The sequence below is a fragment of the Melozone crissalis genome, unplaced genomic scaffold (genome assembly GCF_028551555.1).
Source record: "Melozone crissalis strain CALT ecotype California unplaced genomic scaffold, PUWL_Pcris_2 ptg000004l_1, whole genome shotgun sequence".
Classification (NCBI taxonomy): Eukaryota; Metazoa; Chordata; class Aves; order Passeriformes; family Passerellidae; genus Melozone; species Melozone crissalis.
In genome coordinates, this window is record NW_026535782.1 from 36,766,195 (window position 1) to 36,781,242 (window position 15,048).

Consider the following 15,048-nt stretch of genomic DNA (forward strand, 5'->3'; position numbering starts at 1 on the left):
GCCTTTTGTTTCCCCTTAGTAGTTTCAAATGTAGGGAACAAACCTTATTTCTGCCATCCTCAACTTGCTTCTTATAAGTACTTGCTCTGCAGCTCAGCCTTCAAGACTGTGTGGGGCCAAGGATCTGGCCAGCTTTGAAAATATTTAGGTACAATTCCCCTTCTTATGAGAAGAGCTTATAAACCTCCCAAAAACAAGAGGTGAAATGAGATTTTTGTGAGCCATCCATGCTGCTTTGCTTTCTACCATGTGTTGCATTTTACCCCCCAGCCAGAGAGGAAAATATCTCCTATGGTAGCCTCTCCTCACCCAGTGCAATCTTTGCTTGAGCTCTTTTGTGCAGGCATGCAGATCCTGCTGCCATTGGCATAAACAGTAACAGAAGAAGATGTTGAAATCATATTATATTTATTACATACATGAGATACAAAAACAAATTACCAAAATAGCATCTTTTTTCTGTGAGTCCACAGGACCTTGAAAGAAAAATACATACGTAAAGTGGATTGGTAGACAAGTGACTTTTCTGGTGTTGTATGTCTTCTTTCCCCTCACACTCATAAACAACATACACTCTATGCAATGTGGTTTAAGGATGCTTTACAGAAAGGATATATTTTAGTGCTGAAAACTGCAGTAAACTGTGCTGTATTTCATAATGGTGTTAATGAGGGAGTATAATGGCTGTATATATTGCAAACAATAACACAAACAGAAGAAAAAAATAAAGTGTTCAGTTTTAAATACTAACATAAAAATAAAATAAACTCCAGGCCCACCATGAATTGCTGGGTTGTGATATGTAAATGCAAGTCCTTTCTGTTCTCTACATCCACTCCTTTTCCTGCAGTCGGAGTTTTTCTCCTCCTGCAATTGCATTTTTATCTCAAAGTCTCTTCTCCCCACTCTGTTTGCAAAGTCTTGCTGGAGTCCTGCCCACGTGGTCCAAGTGCTGGTCTGAAGCTGGGACTTCAGTGCAAATACTTTATCTTTCAGATTGCATCCTCAGATACTCTGAGTGGCCAGTGCCAGGCTGGCCATTCCCTTTATACTGTTAATGCTGTCCAACTGGGGGGTCCTCAGGAGTGCTTCTGTTTCTGGGAGTTTTTTCTCATGTGCCACCTTCAAATTCTTCTTTCCCCAACACAATTAGACTCCCCACACCGTGAAGCGGCAGGTAGTAAAGTGCTTTATACAATGAAATATTTACACTAGGGCTAGGTTCATCTTTTAACACTTCAAGGACAAAAGCTCAGAGACACTGCACCCTCTGCAGCTGGCTCTTCTCTGCAGCCATGCAGTGGGTGGAGAGCTGGCCTCTGCCCTGCAACACGCCTGTGCCAAGGCAGAGGGGTTCAATTCACTCCAGCAGCTCTCTCCTCAGCAGCATCAGCAGAGAATCTAGCCCCTGAAACCTTCAGCAGGGCAAACAGGCTAAAAGCAAGTGGCATCCCATTCTCTTTGATGGGTGCCATGTCCTAACCTGTAAGGGGGTGTTTCTAAGGAGTGATTCTCATTGCCACGTGGGTGGCAGCACCTACCCATTGCCTTCCCCACAGCATCCTCTGGGAGCCCTGGAAGTCACTCAGGATGCACACAAGTGGCACTGGCAGTGTTTGCTTCTCAGCAGTAGCTCTTTGAGGGTGGCAGTTTAGTCTTGGGTGATCAGTGGCTTCATGGGAGTTGCTCCAACAGCACACTGGAGCGAGACAAGCATCCACCACCCTTCCTTTTTTTTCCCCTCAACATAACAATGAGCAGAGCTCAGGGTGAGGCCCTGACAAGGAAGCTATAGGCAAGTGAAAGAACATCGGCCAGAAAGGGTTAAATTAGACAGTGCCTACAACTCTGAATGCCTCACTACATGTTTTGGCACTATTTTCTTACATTCCAGTTTTCATGCTAGAGGTCTTCTCTTTGTGGAGGCTGTTGCATTTTGTGCATAAAGAAATGCCCCAGGCAGTTGCACACCTCTAGTTGCAGTCTCTTTTCAAAATCTCCAAGACCTTTCTTCCAAGAGCCGACTTCCACTGATGGACAAAACTTTTCATGTTGACAATGAGTCTGCCTGTTCGGACGTCCTCGTGTCCTGCCACAAGATACTCCAAGCCTGCAAAGCAGCAGAGCGGTCAGGGACTGCACAGTACCATGCTCAAGAGGCCTATTGAGCTGCAAAGTCAGCCTGGATATCTAGTCCCGTGCAAAAAAGCACTTACACAAAGAAATATTTATATATATTGGCTCTCATATATATCTGTATATCTATAGCTCTATCTGTGTCTTTGGCAAAATGACTCCTGTGGCTACCTGTCAGAGAGATGCAGCACACAAAATGTGACTTTGTGAGCTTCTAAATATAAACAAAAGATGGATGAACTCTGGGGGTGGCACAGCAAGTTTTTACACCTTTTCTGGGAACTGCTATTACCTTCATTTGGCAGCCATCTGCCTCACTTCTCCCTGAATAAATCTGGGCCTGGAGATCAGTTCAGCGAATTCAAGGAATGGAACAGTGCAGGACAGTCCAGTGCTCGGTATCTTGCTCGGAGTTGCCAGTGGCCCCTTGGAGACAAAGGCATGCCACACCCCAGTGAGAGGCAACACTAAATGTGCAGGAACCAGTACCCTAGAAGAGCCTGAAGGAGTGGCTGTCACACTGAAAAGAACTAATTTCTGCCTCTGCCAGATGTTTTAGAGACATGACAGCAGGATCTGACAAAGCTTCAGCTGGTTGTTCAGAACAGATAGAAAGGGCTGGAGTGTGTCCCTGTCGTGCCCTGCTGCAGGGCTTTCCTCAGGCATCCAGGTCTGTGCTTGGCTTTCAGGACACGACTCAAAAGACTGCTTGGAACCAGGTAACAGCTGCTAAACAGGAGGATAGAGCAAAGCCTTTGGCTTGAATTAGCTAAAGAAACACTGCCACAGATCCAAACAGCCTAAATGGGCCACAAATGTGCCATAAATGGGGATAATAATGAGTATAATCCCTTTCATGGCAGGAGGAGCTCCCTGCCAGGGTCAGCATGCCACTGCAGCACATTTAGGGTACAGCTAGCATTAGACCCCTCCTGTACCCACTGCTTCTTGCACCAGTCTGGGGAACACTGGTGCAACCCAGGTACGGGAGATGGGCCTTCCCTGGGTGCTCTCAGCCATCCCACTCCATCCTGGCTGCAGCTTGTGTTGTTTTGGGCTTCCATTTTGCAGTCCAGAATAAAGGGAGGATGCCTCCCAAGTTAAAGGTCAAGCAATACAATTTGTTTTCTACTTAATTTGAGTTTTTGGGCACACACATTCTCTCTTCTGACAAGTAAACACAGGATAGGTGTGTGGCAGCATACCCTTCAAAAGACATTCATTTTGGCCAAGTCAATCTTGCTGTTAAAAATATCACTTTTCAAGGGTTCCTAGATTTATTTCCCTTGAGAGAGAAATGTGGTATGCATACTCAGAGAGCAAGCAAATGTTGCCATCGTTGCTGACTGTGTAGGGCTTTCTAGATTTTCAACCTGATGCTACAGAACAGTAAAATTAAAATGAGTCAAATGACTGAGATGCCACTTGAGGCTGTGCAGTTTGTCCTGGCAAGCTGCTCTCTGCCTCTCTGCCTGTGCTTGGCAGAGCCAGGGAAGAGATGGGCTCCTGTTACCTTGCAAACAGGTGAGACCTTTAAATCTTTCAGCTCAGTGTCCCCCAGAAGCAGAATCTGCCTGTGTGTGTGTGTGTGTGTGGAGCAGAAGGTGTGCAAGGGTGGTGAAAGGGTTCCCCTTGTATGAACTTAAGCACATTCTTCATCTGAAAATAGCCCTCACAGATCTGATAAATGTTTGCAGGTTTTTTTGCCTTGTCAGAGCCTTTAAGTGCTTACTCTCCTTTTGGCATCCCTTTTCTTCTGTAAAATGGTATAAAAACACATCTGTCTTACTTTTACATTTATCTTTGATCTCCTCGAAGTTTTTGAAGATGTGATTTCCATTATAGCTGTATGTCAGAAAATTGTTTTATGTCAGCTTGACTTTTCATCCAGCTGGTTTTGGTTTATTCACCTGTAGGCCATAAGCTCTTACTGTGACAGAGGATTGAATCTGCTAATATTGCACTGCAAGCCACTCAGAAATGAATGTGGTAGCTAAAGAAAATAATGAATTAAAAAAAAATCAGGAATCTTTTTTTCCCTCTTCGACATCACTGAATCTTAAAGATTCACTCAACAGATGTTTTCAAGTTTCCTATTAGCAACAAACTTCTTTTCAACATGAAGGCAGAGATTAATTTATACTCATGGGACCAGCAGCTGCATTTCAAAACAATACCAAGCTTTGCAGTGTAAATCATGAGAGCTGGCAAGGAAGTAACAAGGGATTAACACCTGATGTGTCAGACACCTGGACTGTCACTAAGGACAGTTGCATCTCCCCCTTTCTGCTGTTTTCTAAGAGATCTCCACTGATTCTGTGATTAATGCTGTCTTTTCATCTGTTGGGGAAAATCAGTGAAGCTCTTCTGAAGTCAGTCGAGTGGCAAAGCTGGGTGTTAGGTGTGGAGCTGCCCTGCAGGCTCAGTTTTGGACAGCTTCCATTGCATTCCTTCAGGTTCATATTAAGGCAGCTGCATCTGGGCTTTCTTGCTTGAGTTTTCATTGCATATGGAAAAATACACCAGCTATGGCTATTTGATTAGTGATTTATGGTGTTCCAGCAATATCCAAAGTCTTACTGCACTTAAACAGTAGAGCCCTATCTAATGCTGCTGATTCCTCTGACCTTTGCAGCTGACAAGTCCTAGCTACAGCTGTGCTATCACAGCAGCTTGCCTTCAAAACCAGACAGTCACTGCTGAGGACATGAAAGAAGGCTGCAAACACCTCATCAGTGAATGACCTTTCTGCACAGCCCAGCCCCACAGACAGCCCTGTAGCCCCTAGTTCCTAGTGCTGCACATGAAAGGGATGTCTCAGCACCTACATCAATGCTTCCATTGCCAATTTCCCAGTGGTGTATACATCCCATGGAAAGAAAGCCCTTCATTTGAATTAGTTGGTAACTGCTCATTTATCTTGGAGCTGTAAAGAGAGGTATGTCAGCTGGAGAGGTATGTTAGCTTTGCTCTGTGGAAGAAACCCCTGTGCCTGCATGTCCTTATCCATACTGGAGACTGCATGCATTGTTTAGCCACCGTTGCTTATACTCCATTTCAGTGAAAGATGGGAAAAAACTGTGGAGCTCTTCCCTCACTGCATAAAAAAATGTCTTCCAAATCTTGTAGATCTAAATTTGTGTTACTTTCAAACAGAAATCTTCCCTTGAGTTTAGATTAGAACTTCAGTGCAGTATCCCAATTCAAATCAGATTTACATATGTTTTTATAGATTCAAATTAGCTTTAGCTTTGAAAGATGTATCATGCTATTGGGGCGTGATATGCACCTCCCTCCCTCTGGGAACAGAGACTGGTACAGCTGAAAGCCTGTTGCTATGCTATGTAAAGAGAACTGTGTGTTTCAAAGCCTATAGGATGAACCAAGTTTTTCTCTATGAAATTTCAATTTGATGGAGATTGCTGTTGGAATCCAAGTGATGTAACAGACAATAAGTTTTAATTAGCACTGGGCTGCAATCCCAGTTGGTATGCTCGTTGGTATGAGGAGACAGAGGGGCTGCAATGAAATCTGTGTATATATGTGGTGGGGATGTACTGTTCAGGGAGTCAAACTTACCAGGATTGAGGATGGGACAAGTGCAGCCTCTGTTAGTCCACGATTCAGGGTAGAGTGTCCTCTTGCCCCGGAGGATCTTCAGCTTTGTGGACTTCAAGACTTTCTTGATCTTCACACTGACTTCTGCATGGGAGCCTTTGTCATGAGCTGACAAGATCTTTGTCTTGATTACTGGGAACACAGGAATTTAAAACCAGGAATATACAAATTACTTACAGGGGTCTTTTTTTTATCTTGGTCTAGTGCTGGTGTCTGGGTGAAGCAGTGAGGACAAGTGCTTTGTTACAGGAGTTAGCCCAGTGCTCCTTGCTGGGGAGCCCAGGATCAGAGCAGCTGCTGGGAAGCATGTACATCCCCACACCCATGGGCAGAAATGATGCCAGTTGCTTTGGCCATGGCCTCTGGAACTGCCAGGAGAGTGTGAGGTCCCATTTTCCCCTGGAGTTCAACAAACCCTTTGTGTTGCTTATCTCTTTTGGAAATCAGTTGGATTTAGGGATGGACCTGGAGGCTTTGCTGGCCTCAGCCTCATCCCACCCAGTGCCAGTCCTGCTGCTTTGCAGAGCTGCCAAATCCAAATTCAGTGGAGGAGAGCGAGCCATTGGTGGGCACTGGGGCAAATCAGGGAGTGTTTTGAGCTCACTCATTTCTTCCACCTGGCATTCCACTGCTGAGCCCCTGTGTGGTGGAGGCTCAGGGCTCAGCTCCTCCCCTGACCTATACTGGTAGGTATCCCCATTTGCTGGTGCTTTTTTCAGCACCCACACTGGGAAGCCCAGGGGAGCCTCTCTCAGTGAGACCTCCTGGAGCTCATGATGAGCCCCATAATTCATGTCTCTCTAGTGTAGCTGACACATTCACATGTTGACTGATGAAAGTGGGGGCAGCCTGAGTGCACTTTAGATAAGATTTATGAACTTGGAGGTTTTGTGGCTTTCTTTTTTTTCCAGTTTCTTATCTTTTGCAAGACTAAACACAGTTACTATCGTGGCTGGGAAGCAAAACAGAGCAGAATCAAATTTTTTCCTAATATCACAAATCCAGGGCTACATCTCAACAACTGGCAACCCCTTGAACTCCACTTTGGGGGTTGCTCTGCAGCTTGCAGAGGTATGGGCTATCTCTCTGTGCATTTTCAACTTCAGTGTGAGATGAAACAGGTGCAGGAGACCCCTGCAAGAGATTCCTTGTGAAGGAAGGGAGTGCTGTACAGAACATTCCTTGCTCTGCCACAGTATGAAGGAGGCAGTTCATTGGCACACACCAGGGAGGTCTTGGGAAACAAAGAGCCTCTTCTCATTCATTTAAATCCAAGAGACACATAGACAATATATATCATCCCCTTGCAACAGCTGAACTTTGTTGACAGTGGGAGTTCTCAGTAGCTGCTGGAATTGTTTTATCCATGGAGTGGTGATCACAGTCCCTCCTTACATTCAGTATCATTCAGAAACAGTAACTTCTAGACTCTGATTAGGGCACCTTGTCTACAGACACTGTTTCAGTGACCCATTTTGGGTAACAGTGGTTTATAGTGTCTCTTGGACCTAGACAACCTCCCAGGGACATTTCCAGCTCTCGTCCTCCCATGATTTTTGTACAAGGGTGTTTTGATAGCAAGAGAGATGGGTAACAGAACAAGATGCTTCACCCTCCTTGACTTGGAAACATGATACCTGTACATTTTCGCTGAAGTTCTGCCTTTAGACTATGTATCCCGTGGGTTTGCCAGCATGGAGTGGTGCACACACAGCAACTCTCATGCTCTGTATACATTTTTGCACTGCCTTGCAGACCTCCCTTTGCAGTCCCCTCACCCACAACTCACCATAAGTGTACTTCATCCCGCAGAAGACCTTGGGATTCCCTAAAACTTGCTCTTTACATTCGCATTTACCTGGGGAAAAAGAAGGAGGCAAATGGTGGTGAATTGTGCTTAAAAGGCAGAAATATTGGCAGGCAGAGCCCAGGAAGAGCCAGAGGTTTTTCAAGTGGGCCACAAGACCTCAAAAAAAAAAAAAGGAATTTGCAAACTGTTTTCAGATTGAGAGTGAATACAGACTCTTGGTCCAAGGGCAATTACTCCTTGTTTACAATTAGAAAAGAAGGAAAACAAAGGCCTTATTATTTTGCCTTGGGATGCAAATAACATGCGTATCTTTCCCTGTGGTATTTTCCACACCGTAATGTACCAGACAAAATTTTAAAAGGAAATGTTGCAGAGGTTAAGGCAGATTAATGACTTCCGTGATCTTAGAACAAAGAACAACACGATATACTTATTTACGTTTAAAATGAAGTGGCCTAGACAAATGATGGAGCTTTCCCCTCAATTAACTCAATTACTGTATCTTCGAGATGTTATCAAGCCCCTCTCTGAAAACGGAGGAAATGACGCTTGCCTGCTTGCATGCAGCAGCTGCAAGGGAGGAGAGCCTGATGCTGCCCCACAGGGCCAGCCTGCCCTGCACCCACCTTCATGCAGCACCCACCTCCCCCAGGCTGAGAACACTGGAGGGAAATAACTTCTCCAGCTGCATGCTAGACCATCTCAAATCGCATCACAAGCTACAAGCGATGCCAAAATTGTTGTGGGTATCGGGGAAATAAATTCTGAGTTAGAAATTCCCTACCTGCCTGCCAGTGAAGTGGCAAACCCCACCCTTTAAATAAAGTTGCTGGTTTGTTGAGTTTGAGGGGATATAAGGATACTTTTAAAATGTGATGGTCAAGTAAAATATGAGGGCACTCAGCCTTGAAATTCAGAGCTAGGACTGCAAATTCTTACCTTACAACAGCTAAATGCTAGGAACAGGCATTCAGCATGGAGCATCTGTCTAATGGGTTTGCACATCCTTGCATTGATGGGATGAACCATAAGGCCTCTGAGGCTCTGGCTCTCAGAGGGGAAGGAGGTGGCCACAAGGACATTCCTCCACATGTTAGTGCAGGAATGTCCATTTCCCCCTGCAACTGCCAGGGAGCTAACTAAAAGTCAGCGCAGCAGACTAGGTCTGCAGTGGCTGCTGGTGGGAGGGATTGGGTGGGTGGAACACACGTAAAGCTGCAGTCCTACCAGAGTGCCGGAGTGCTGAGAAGCCCTGCTCATCCTCCCAGCCCCAGGTGGGCTCGCTCTCGTTGAGCACTGCCTGGAAAGGAGGGGCTTCATTGTGCCAGGGAACTTCTGAGCTGTTGAGAGAAAAGGGAGATGATCAACCTTCTTCCAAGGGCCATTGGAAAGCAGGGCCACTACCAGCCCATCCTCCAGACATAGCGTGACTGTGCGTCTTGATGGTGGTAAATGCAAGAGGCAGTTTTGGAAGGTGAACAGGTTGAGTGTTGTCAGAGAAGATCATGGATCCACTTTGCGTTTAAAATACGTTATAGAGATTTATACACCACAAATATTTTCAGTCTGGTAAAGAAAACAACCTGTCAGATTTAGAGAGTGGGGCATTATTAAAATGTGCTGTTTTCTAAAAGTCAGAGCTTGACTCCAAACCCCAGTCAATATAAGCTGAGTTAAAACAGCAAAATTAAGCCTTTGGTCTCCTCTCACTCAGATGTCCCTGAGGTCCACATTTTACACATTGTGGAGAGAAAACAACTGTGAAGGTTATGGAAAACACCTGGTACATTAACACCAGCACTGAGAGCAAAAACTCCAACATTGCTGGTGCCCTGCCATGGCGTGCCAGGCTCCCAAGGGATCCACAGTCTCAGCTCCCACTCTATCCCCACTTCTTGGCCATACCAAACCCATACCAAACTCCAAGTATTTGACACAATGGACACTTTCAGCCTGCTTGCCATGTGCAAACAGAGCCCTCCTGGGGGTGAGATCACAGAGTGAGACCCCCCAGCTCACCTGTGGCAGTCACCGGTGTGGGGGTCGCAGCTGCGGGCGCAGTCGCAGGGCCGGCAGCCGTAGGGCCCGAAGCCCCAGTAGCCGGGCAGGCAGTGGTCACAGCGGGGCCCTGCCACGCCGGGCTTGCAGGGACAGTCCCCGGTGCTGGGGTCACAGAAGGTGCCAGGGCCCAGGGGCAGCACGGCCGATCCCACGGGGTGGCAGGAGCAAGCTGCAGGGGAGGGACACCGTGAGGGACAGAGCATGTGTGAGTGCACAGCCTCTGCATCACAGAGGTGCAGGAGATGCCTGCAAAACCACCTCTCTGCCGAGGGACACCTCCGGGGCTTCTGGGCTTTTTTATCCCTCACCCAAACAAATCTGAGCAGAGACTCCCTTTGGAATCTGTAGAATTTTAAGTTTTGTGAGCTAGTTTTTAATTAGTCAGCCTAGCGTGGTGCTGTGTTATGTTTTGCCAAACAGGCCTTTATTACTTTCCTTGCAGCATCTGGATTCTAATCCGGCCGAGTACCCAGGGATGTGCTTGCCTCACTTGATGTTTGAGCAGCTGCGGGTGCTTCATTGAAAAATGAATCAGAGTATAATTGCCTTTTGAAATAATAACTACTGCCATGCATCCAGGAGGTTAAAAAACCCCTCTGAACAGTCATTTTAATCAAAGTGAAGGCTGACCAAAAAGTACCCCTCTGTCTCTGTCTCATTTTTAAAACCATCAATTAAAAACATTAGGAAAAAAGAATGAGGGAACTGACAGCTCAGAGATAGGGTTTTGCATATTCTCCAGGACACGGGTTTGCAGAGTGCACATCAGAAATGTCAGCTGCTCTCTTTTCTCCCTCACAGCTTCTTGCATTAGAACAATGCACTAGAACTGTGCTGGGACATACTGGGTTCTCAGAAAATATGCCCTAAAATAGGTGATGTGAAGTTTTCCTTATCTACTCCTTAGAGGGGTTTTTTTACATAAACATAATTTATGTCTGTTACAAAGCTACTTTCCCCCAAAGATGTTAATGTTTTCAAAGAACAGAAATGCAGCTATCAAAAGCATGAGCCAAACCTCTGACCATGTGGTCAGGTCAGCAGGTGATGCTGTGGCCTGCAGGACCAGCAACTGAGTGACTTGTGCTCTTCTTGCCTCAGTGTTTGTACCAGGACATGGTATGGTCAGCCTTACACTTTATGGCAAAAAATTCCCGCTGAAACACCTTTGCCCAAAGTGTCATTTACATAAAATTGAGTTTCCTGAGAAAATGATACCTGTAGGGAATATTTTCATTAAATTCTAATACCAATCTTTCTATTTTGCAACTCTGAAGGCAACAGAGCTGGAAAGCCATTACAGGCAACATATTTTTTTCTCTTAAAATACTTATTGCTGCACACATACATTTAATTTTGCTCTGACATTTTTGTGGTTTCAGGAATCTGACATACCTGGAGTATAGTTTCAGAATATTAAAAGATAGATTAATATTGGCAGTTAACTTAGAGGCGACTATGATTCCAACATCTTTGCCAAAGTAATCCCCAAATTTCCCCCACCCTTTCCACTCGCAAACAAATATAATTATATAAAATTAAAAGATTAGAAAGGCTCTCCACAAAATGTGTAAGTAGCTGCAGGCAGTGAACTCTGGTACCTTTAATAGCATAGTTTTCAACAGCGCCCACTGCGACTTGCATACCTTTCTCCTGAAGTCTGTGAAGTGTTTTACACCTGATACACACAGCCAAATGCTCTATTTTCCTACTAGATGAGGAGGGTATTTCTGGCATTCCTCAGGCCCTTCAGGGGAAATATCAGGCACTTAAGGCTCTTCTATTCTCCTCCAGTTAATGAGATAAACCCACTGCTCAGCCAGAGATTTGGTCCTGTTTTGGTCAGGTTTCAGCTGAATTTTACATACAACCCCATTGGGGTTGGAGCTTTTATGTTTTAGACAATTCTTTTACACACGTTTTTTTTTTTTTCCTAATATAAAATATAACATCAGTGGCAACACTAAAACATTACAGTGAAGCAAGAATATTAAATTTACAAAAGCTATTATGAAAAAGAGCAGCAAACTCATAAGTAATTAAAAAGACAACTAAAAATGAGAATGTAATTGGCTACACTTTTTAATAAAAGCCAGAAAGAGATGTGTGTGAAGGCTGGTAATTTCTAACAGGCCTGCATATCCACTTCCATGGATCTCATCCTTCCTGGCTACTCCTCCATGAGCCACCAAGGTAGCAGCTGGCAAATTGAAGGTTTTTGCTCTTGGATTGTGGATGAAGGCCCAAGATGACACTAAAGGGCATTAATTGGAATGGTTTGGAGGGCAAATTTTCAACCCAGTAAATGTTTGTGAAGGGCTGCAGCAGGAACTTGCTGAGCAATGCAGACATAAAGTGAAGCCCATCGCTATGCACCAAGCACAGAAATTAGGCTCTAGAGCTCAGATGTGGGAGTGTTATACCACATTTAAAAGAAATGCATGGAAAAATGATGGAGTATTTCCTTATTATGGCAAGGGCAGGAAGGAAAAGGTTGCAGGACTGATGCAGGATTTATACAATGTTTGAAATCTGGAGCTGTTGGTTCCTCATGGGCAGCCGTGCTGTGTTGGTTTTAGACCACATTTTCCTCTTTCCACACAATCTGCACCTCACTGTAGCACAGGTAATAGGAGTGCCCCATCCAGGAAGGTGAGAGGAGCAGCTGAGCAGCAGAGAAAGTAGCCACAGGCAGTGTTGGATGGCATTTCATTGTAGATACACAGGTACAGAGTGTAAGACTCTCAGGCTGAGGCTTCTGCACCGTGCCTGTCTCATGTGCCGTGGCCGCTTCACCAGAGGGGCTGGGAGTCTCCACAGCCAAGGGAGCTCCTGTGAGAGAAGGAATGGCTGGGCCCTAGCTTTGGATCAAGAGAAACTTTCCATAAGCTTGATCCTTTTCCTTTCTTTTTGATTTGTAAGCAGCATTGCTAAAAATCATGGCCATTTTACCAGCCAGAACTACATAGCAGTATTCTGCATGTGACTTCCATGCACAGATGAATTAACAGCTGCTTGTCCTGGCATTGCATGTGCTGACTGGGATGGAAAATCAGTAAGTGGGATGCCAGCAGAACTGGATTTCCCTGCCCTGGATTGGTGATACTGTTGTGGTTTCCTTGGAAACCAGCTAACCTTTGGAAATGACAAATATTTACCCTCAAAACCCTACAGTTGAAAAGCAAAATGAACTTCGCAATTATAAAACTCGATTTTATTGCCTGCAATTGTACTGTAGCTGAGGCTTAAAAACTCATGAGGATGGAAAGAAAAGAACTCATAGGTATGACAGGGGGAAAGAGTCATCAGATTGGTGTTTTAAACATCAGAATGTTTCATTTTATCAGGTACACTCCTACTCCTGAGCAAATATTATATACACTCTTTGCCTACAAGAATCTCTAAAGTATCCTTAAAGATTATGGCTTAACAACTCCTTTATTTACTTAGACCTAGGTATTTTTAAATTTTCAATGGTTGAACAATAATGGTGTCTTGGGCCAGAAACAAGCAGGCAGTGCCATGGCCTTCCCACGAAAGAATAATAGGGCTCCACGCATATCCCTTGTTATTGCAGACCATGGCATGGTGCCTGGAAATGTTCCAGGCATAGGCTGTAATTGATCTTATATAATTTAATTTAACAGTCATTAGTCATTTTCTACGGCCCTGCAGCTGCCATCTCCCCTGTGAGATGCTGAGTCCCTGGGTGCAGGGAGCATTCCTGGCAGCAGGAGACCAGAAGTGAAGAGGTGAAGGGGTCTTAGGGAGGAGTGCTTTTTTGAGGGTTTGAAAAGCCCAGAGAGAAATCATCTGGGAGTTTGTAGTAACAGGGTCTCTGAAAAGAAAGCATTCAGATAATCTCTATATTTGCGGAATTCAGTTCGTGCTAGGAAAAGTTGTCTTCCTCAGATACTTGAGGGACTATCATGCTCTGCAATTCATAAATGCAGGAAAAAAAAAAGTGATGAAGTAGATGTACTTAATGAAGAAGGTAAATAAATGTAAACTTTTTCTCACTATACTCAAGAGCACCTTTCAGTTCTTGTTAAGTATATGTTATCTTTGGCTTTTAAATACCAGAGTTCATGAGTATCTAGTGGTTCATAAAGCTGGATTGTTGCACTAAAGAGTAATGGAGGCACATGAGGCACGTATTTTTTTATGTGGAAAGTGGAATGCCATGGGCCAGAGATTCAGAGATGTATTCAGAAAGCCAAGAGAACCGAGCACTGGCATATGTCAACAAAAATACCCATTAATCATCTAATATCCACAGCTTCCTCTGGCTCATAAAGGTGAGGAGAAACTTTTTAATCAAGAACCCTAGAATTTGGCTAACACATAGTTAATGATGTGATGTACTGCCTGACTTAACAATGGTCTAACTTGCACACAGGCACATGCACAGGGTTGGCATTCTTCCCTCTGAGCTGGGGCTGCTTTGCAGCAATATGTCCTGAGACCTCTGGTTCCCATCTGGCTTTGCAAGGAAGGAAAAGCCACTCAGCACTGACCAGCCCAGGAAGTGCCATTTGACTTCTTCTTGGACACTGCAAACAGCCACAGATTATGGACTGGGCAGTCTGGCACAAGGACAAGCCTACAATGAGTCCCTCATGAAATCCCCTCCCTCAACGGACTGAACAAGGTGACAAAGGAGATAGAGCCACTACTGTAAATACAACACTTAAGCCTGTTTTTTTCCTAATGAGACTCCAAAATAAAAGTTCATTGCCTAAGTTCTGGCTATGATTAAGGAAGGAAAGTATCTGATATTACAGAGGAGACTTAGAACTTTGATGTGTACAAGTAGGTAATGAAACTTTTTTAAGTCATTAAATTCACTGTTTAAAAAAATCATTGTGTACATACTACAGCAGTGAAGTAATTATTTACACAAGCAATGAACTGTGGTCAATTCCATTTCCATAAAGAGAACTAGGGCTGTAAAACAGGCAGTTCAGCTGTTGCTGCCCCTCCTTGCAATGAGTGAAAGGTGGAGAGGAGGAGGACCTCTGCAACAGACTGCCAGGAATCTCATGAGGATTATATGCAGCAAGGGAGCAGGACAAAAGCAGCTGTTCCCCACCAGACCTCAATGAACAACTGAAACCTCACACATCCTCCCAGCCTGGGGTGCAGCTCCTCACTGCAGGAGGGTTCCCTCTTCCTTTACATGCAGGTACTTCTCCTTGAGGGGAGAGAGACGTGCTCAGCGTCTCCTCAAAAGACACAGGCAGGGTGTCAGTTGGATTACTTTCTGTCACTTATGAAGGTCCCCCCTCATAGTAAGTGAGTCAGTGACGAGAAATGTGGTGAAGCCAGTGGGTGGCTGTGGGATCAGAGAGGAGGGCATGCCTGCACCCTGGATTTAGCTGACCGGTAAAATGTTCTCAGCATAATTTGGGGATCTGGAGTCC

At 44.9% G+C, this 15,048-nt stretch overlaps 1 protein-coding gene across 2 annotated transcripts in view; it reads right to left on the reverse strand.

Moving 5' to 3' along the window:
• Positions 1-389: 389 nt before the first annotated feature.
• The window catches only part of NTN4 (netrin 4), a 47,760-nt gene continuing 33,101 nt past the window's right edge, over positions 390-15,048 (reverse strand). For both annotated transcript variants that reach the window (XM_054272024.1, XM_054272031.1), the window contains exons 6-10: positions 9,584-9,794; positions 8,792-8,904; positions 7,544-7,612; positions 5,716-5,886; positions 390-2,110 (exon numbers count right to left, since the gene is read on the reverse strand). In XM_054272024.1, the coding sequence (XP_054127999.1) occupies positions 1,974-2,110; positions 5,716-5,886; positions 7,544-7,612; positions 8,792-8,904; positions 9,584-9,794 (701 nt within the window). In that variant the 3' untranslated portion in view covers positions 390-1,973. The remainder of the gene's footprint in view (positions 2,111-5,715; positions 5,887-7,543; positions 7,613-8,791; positions 8,905-9,583; positions 9,795-15,048) is intronic.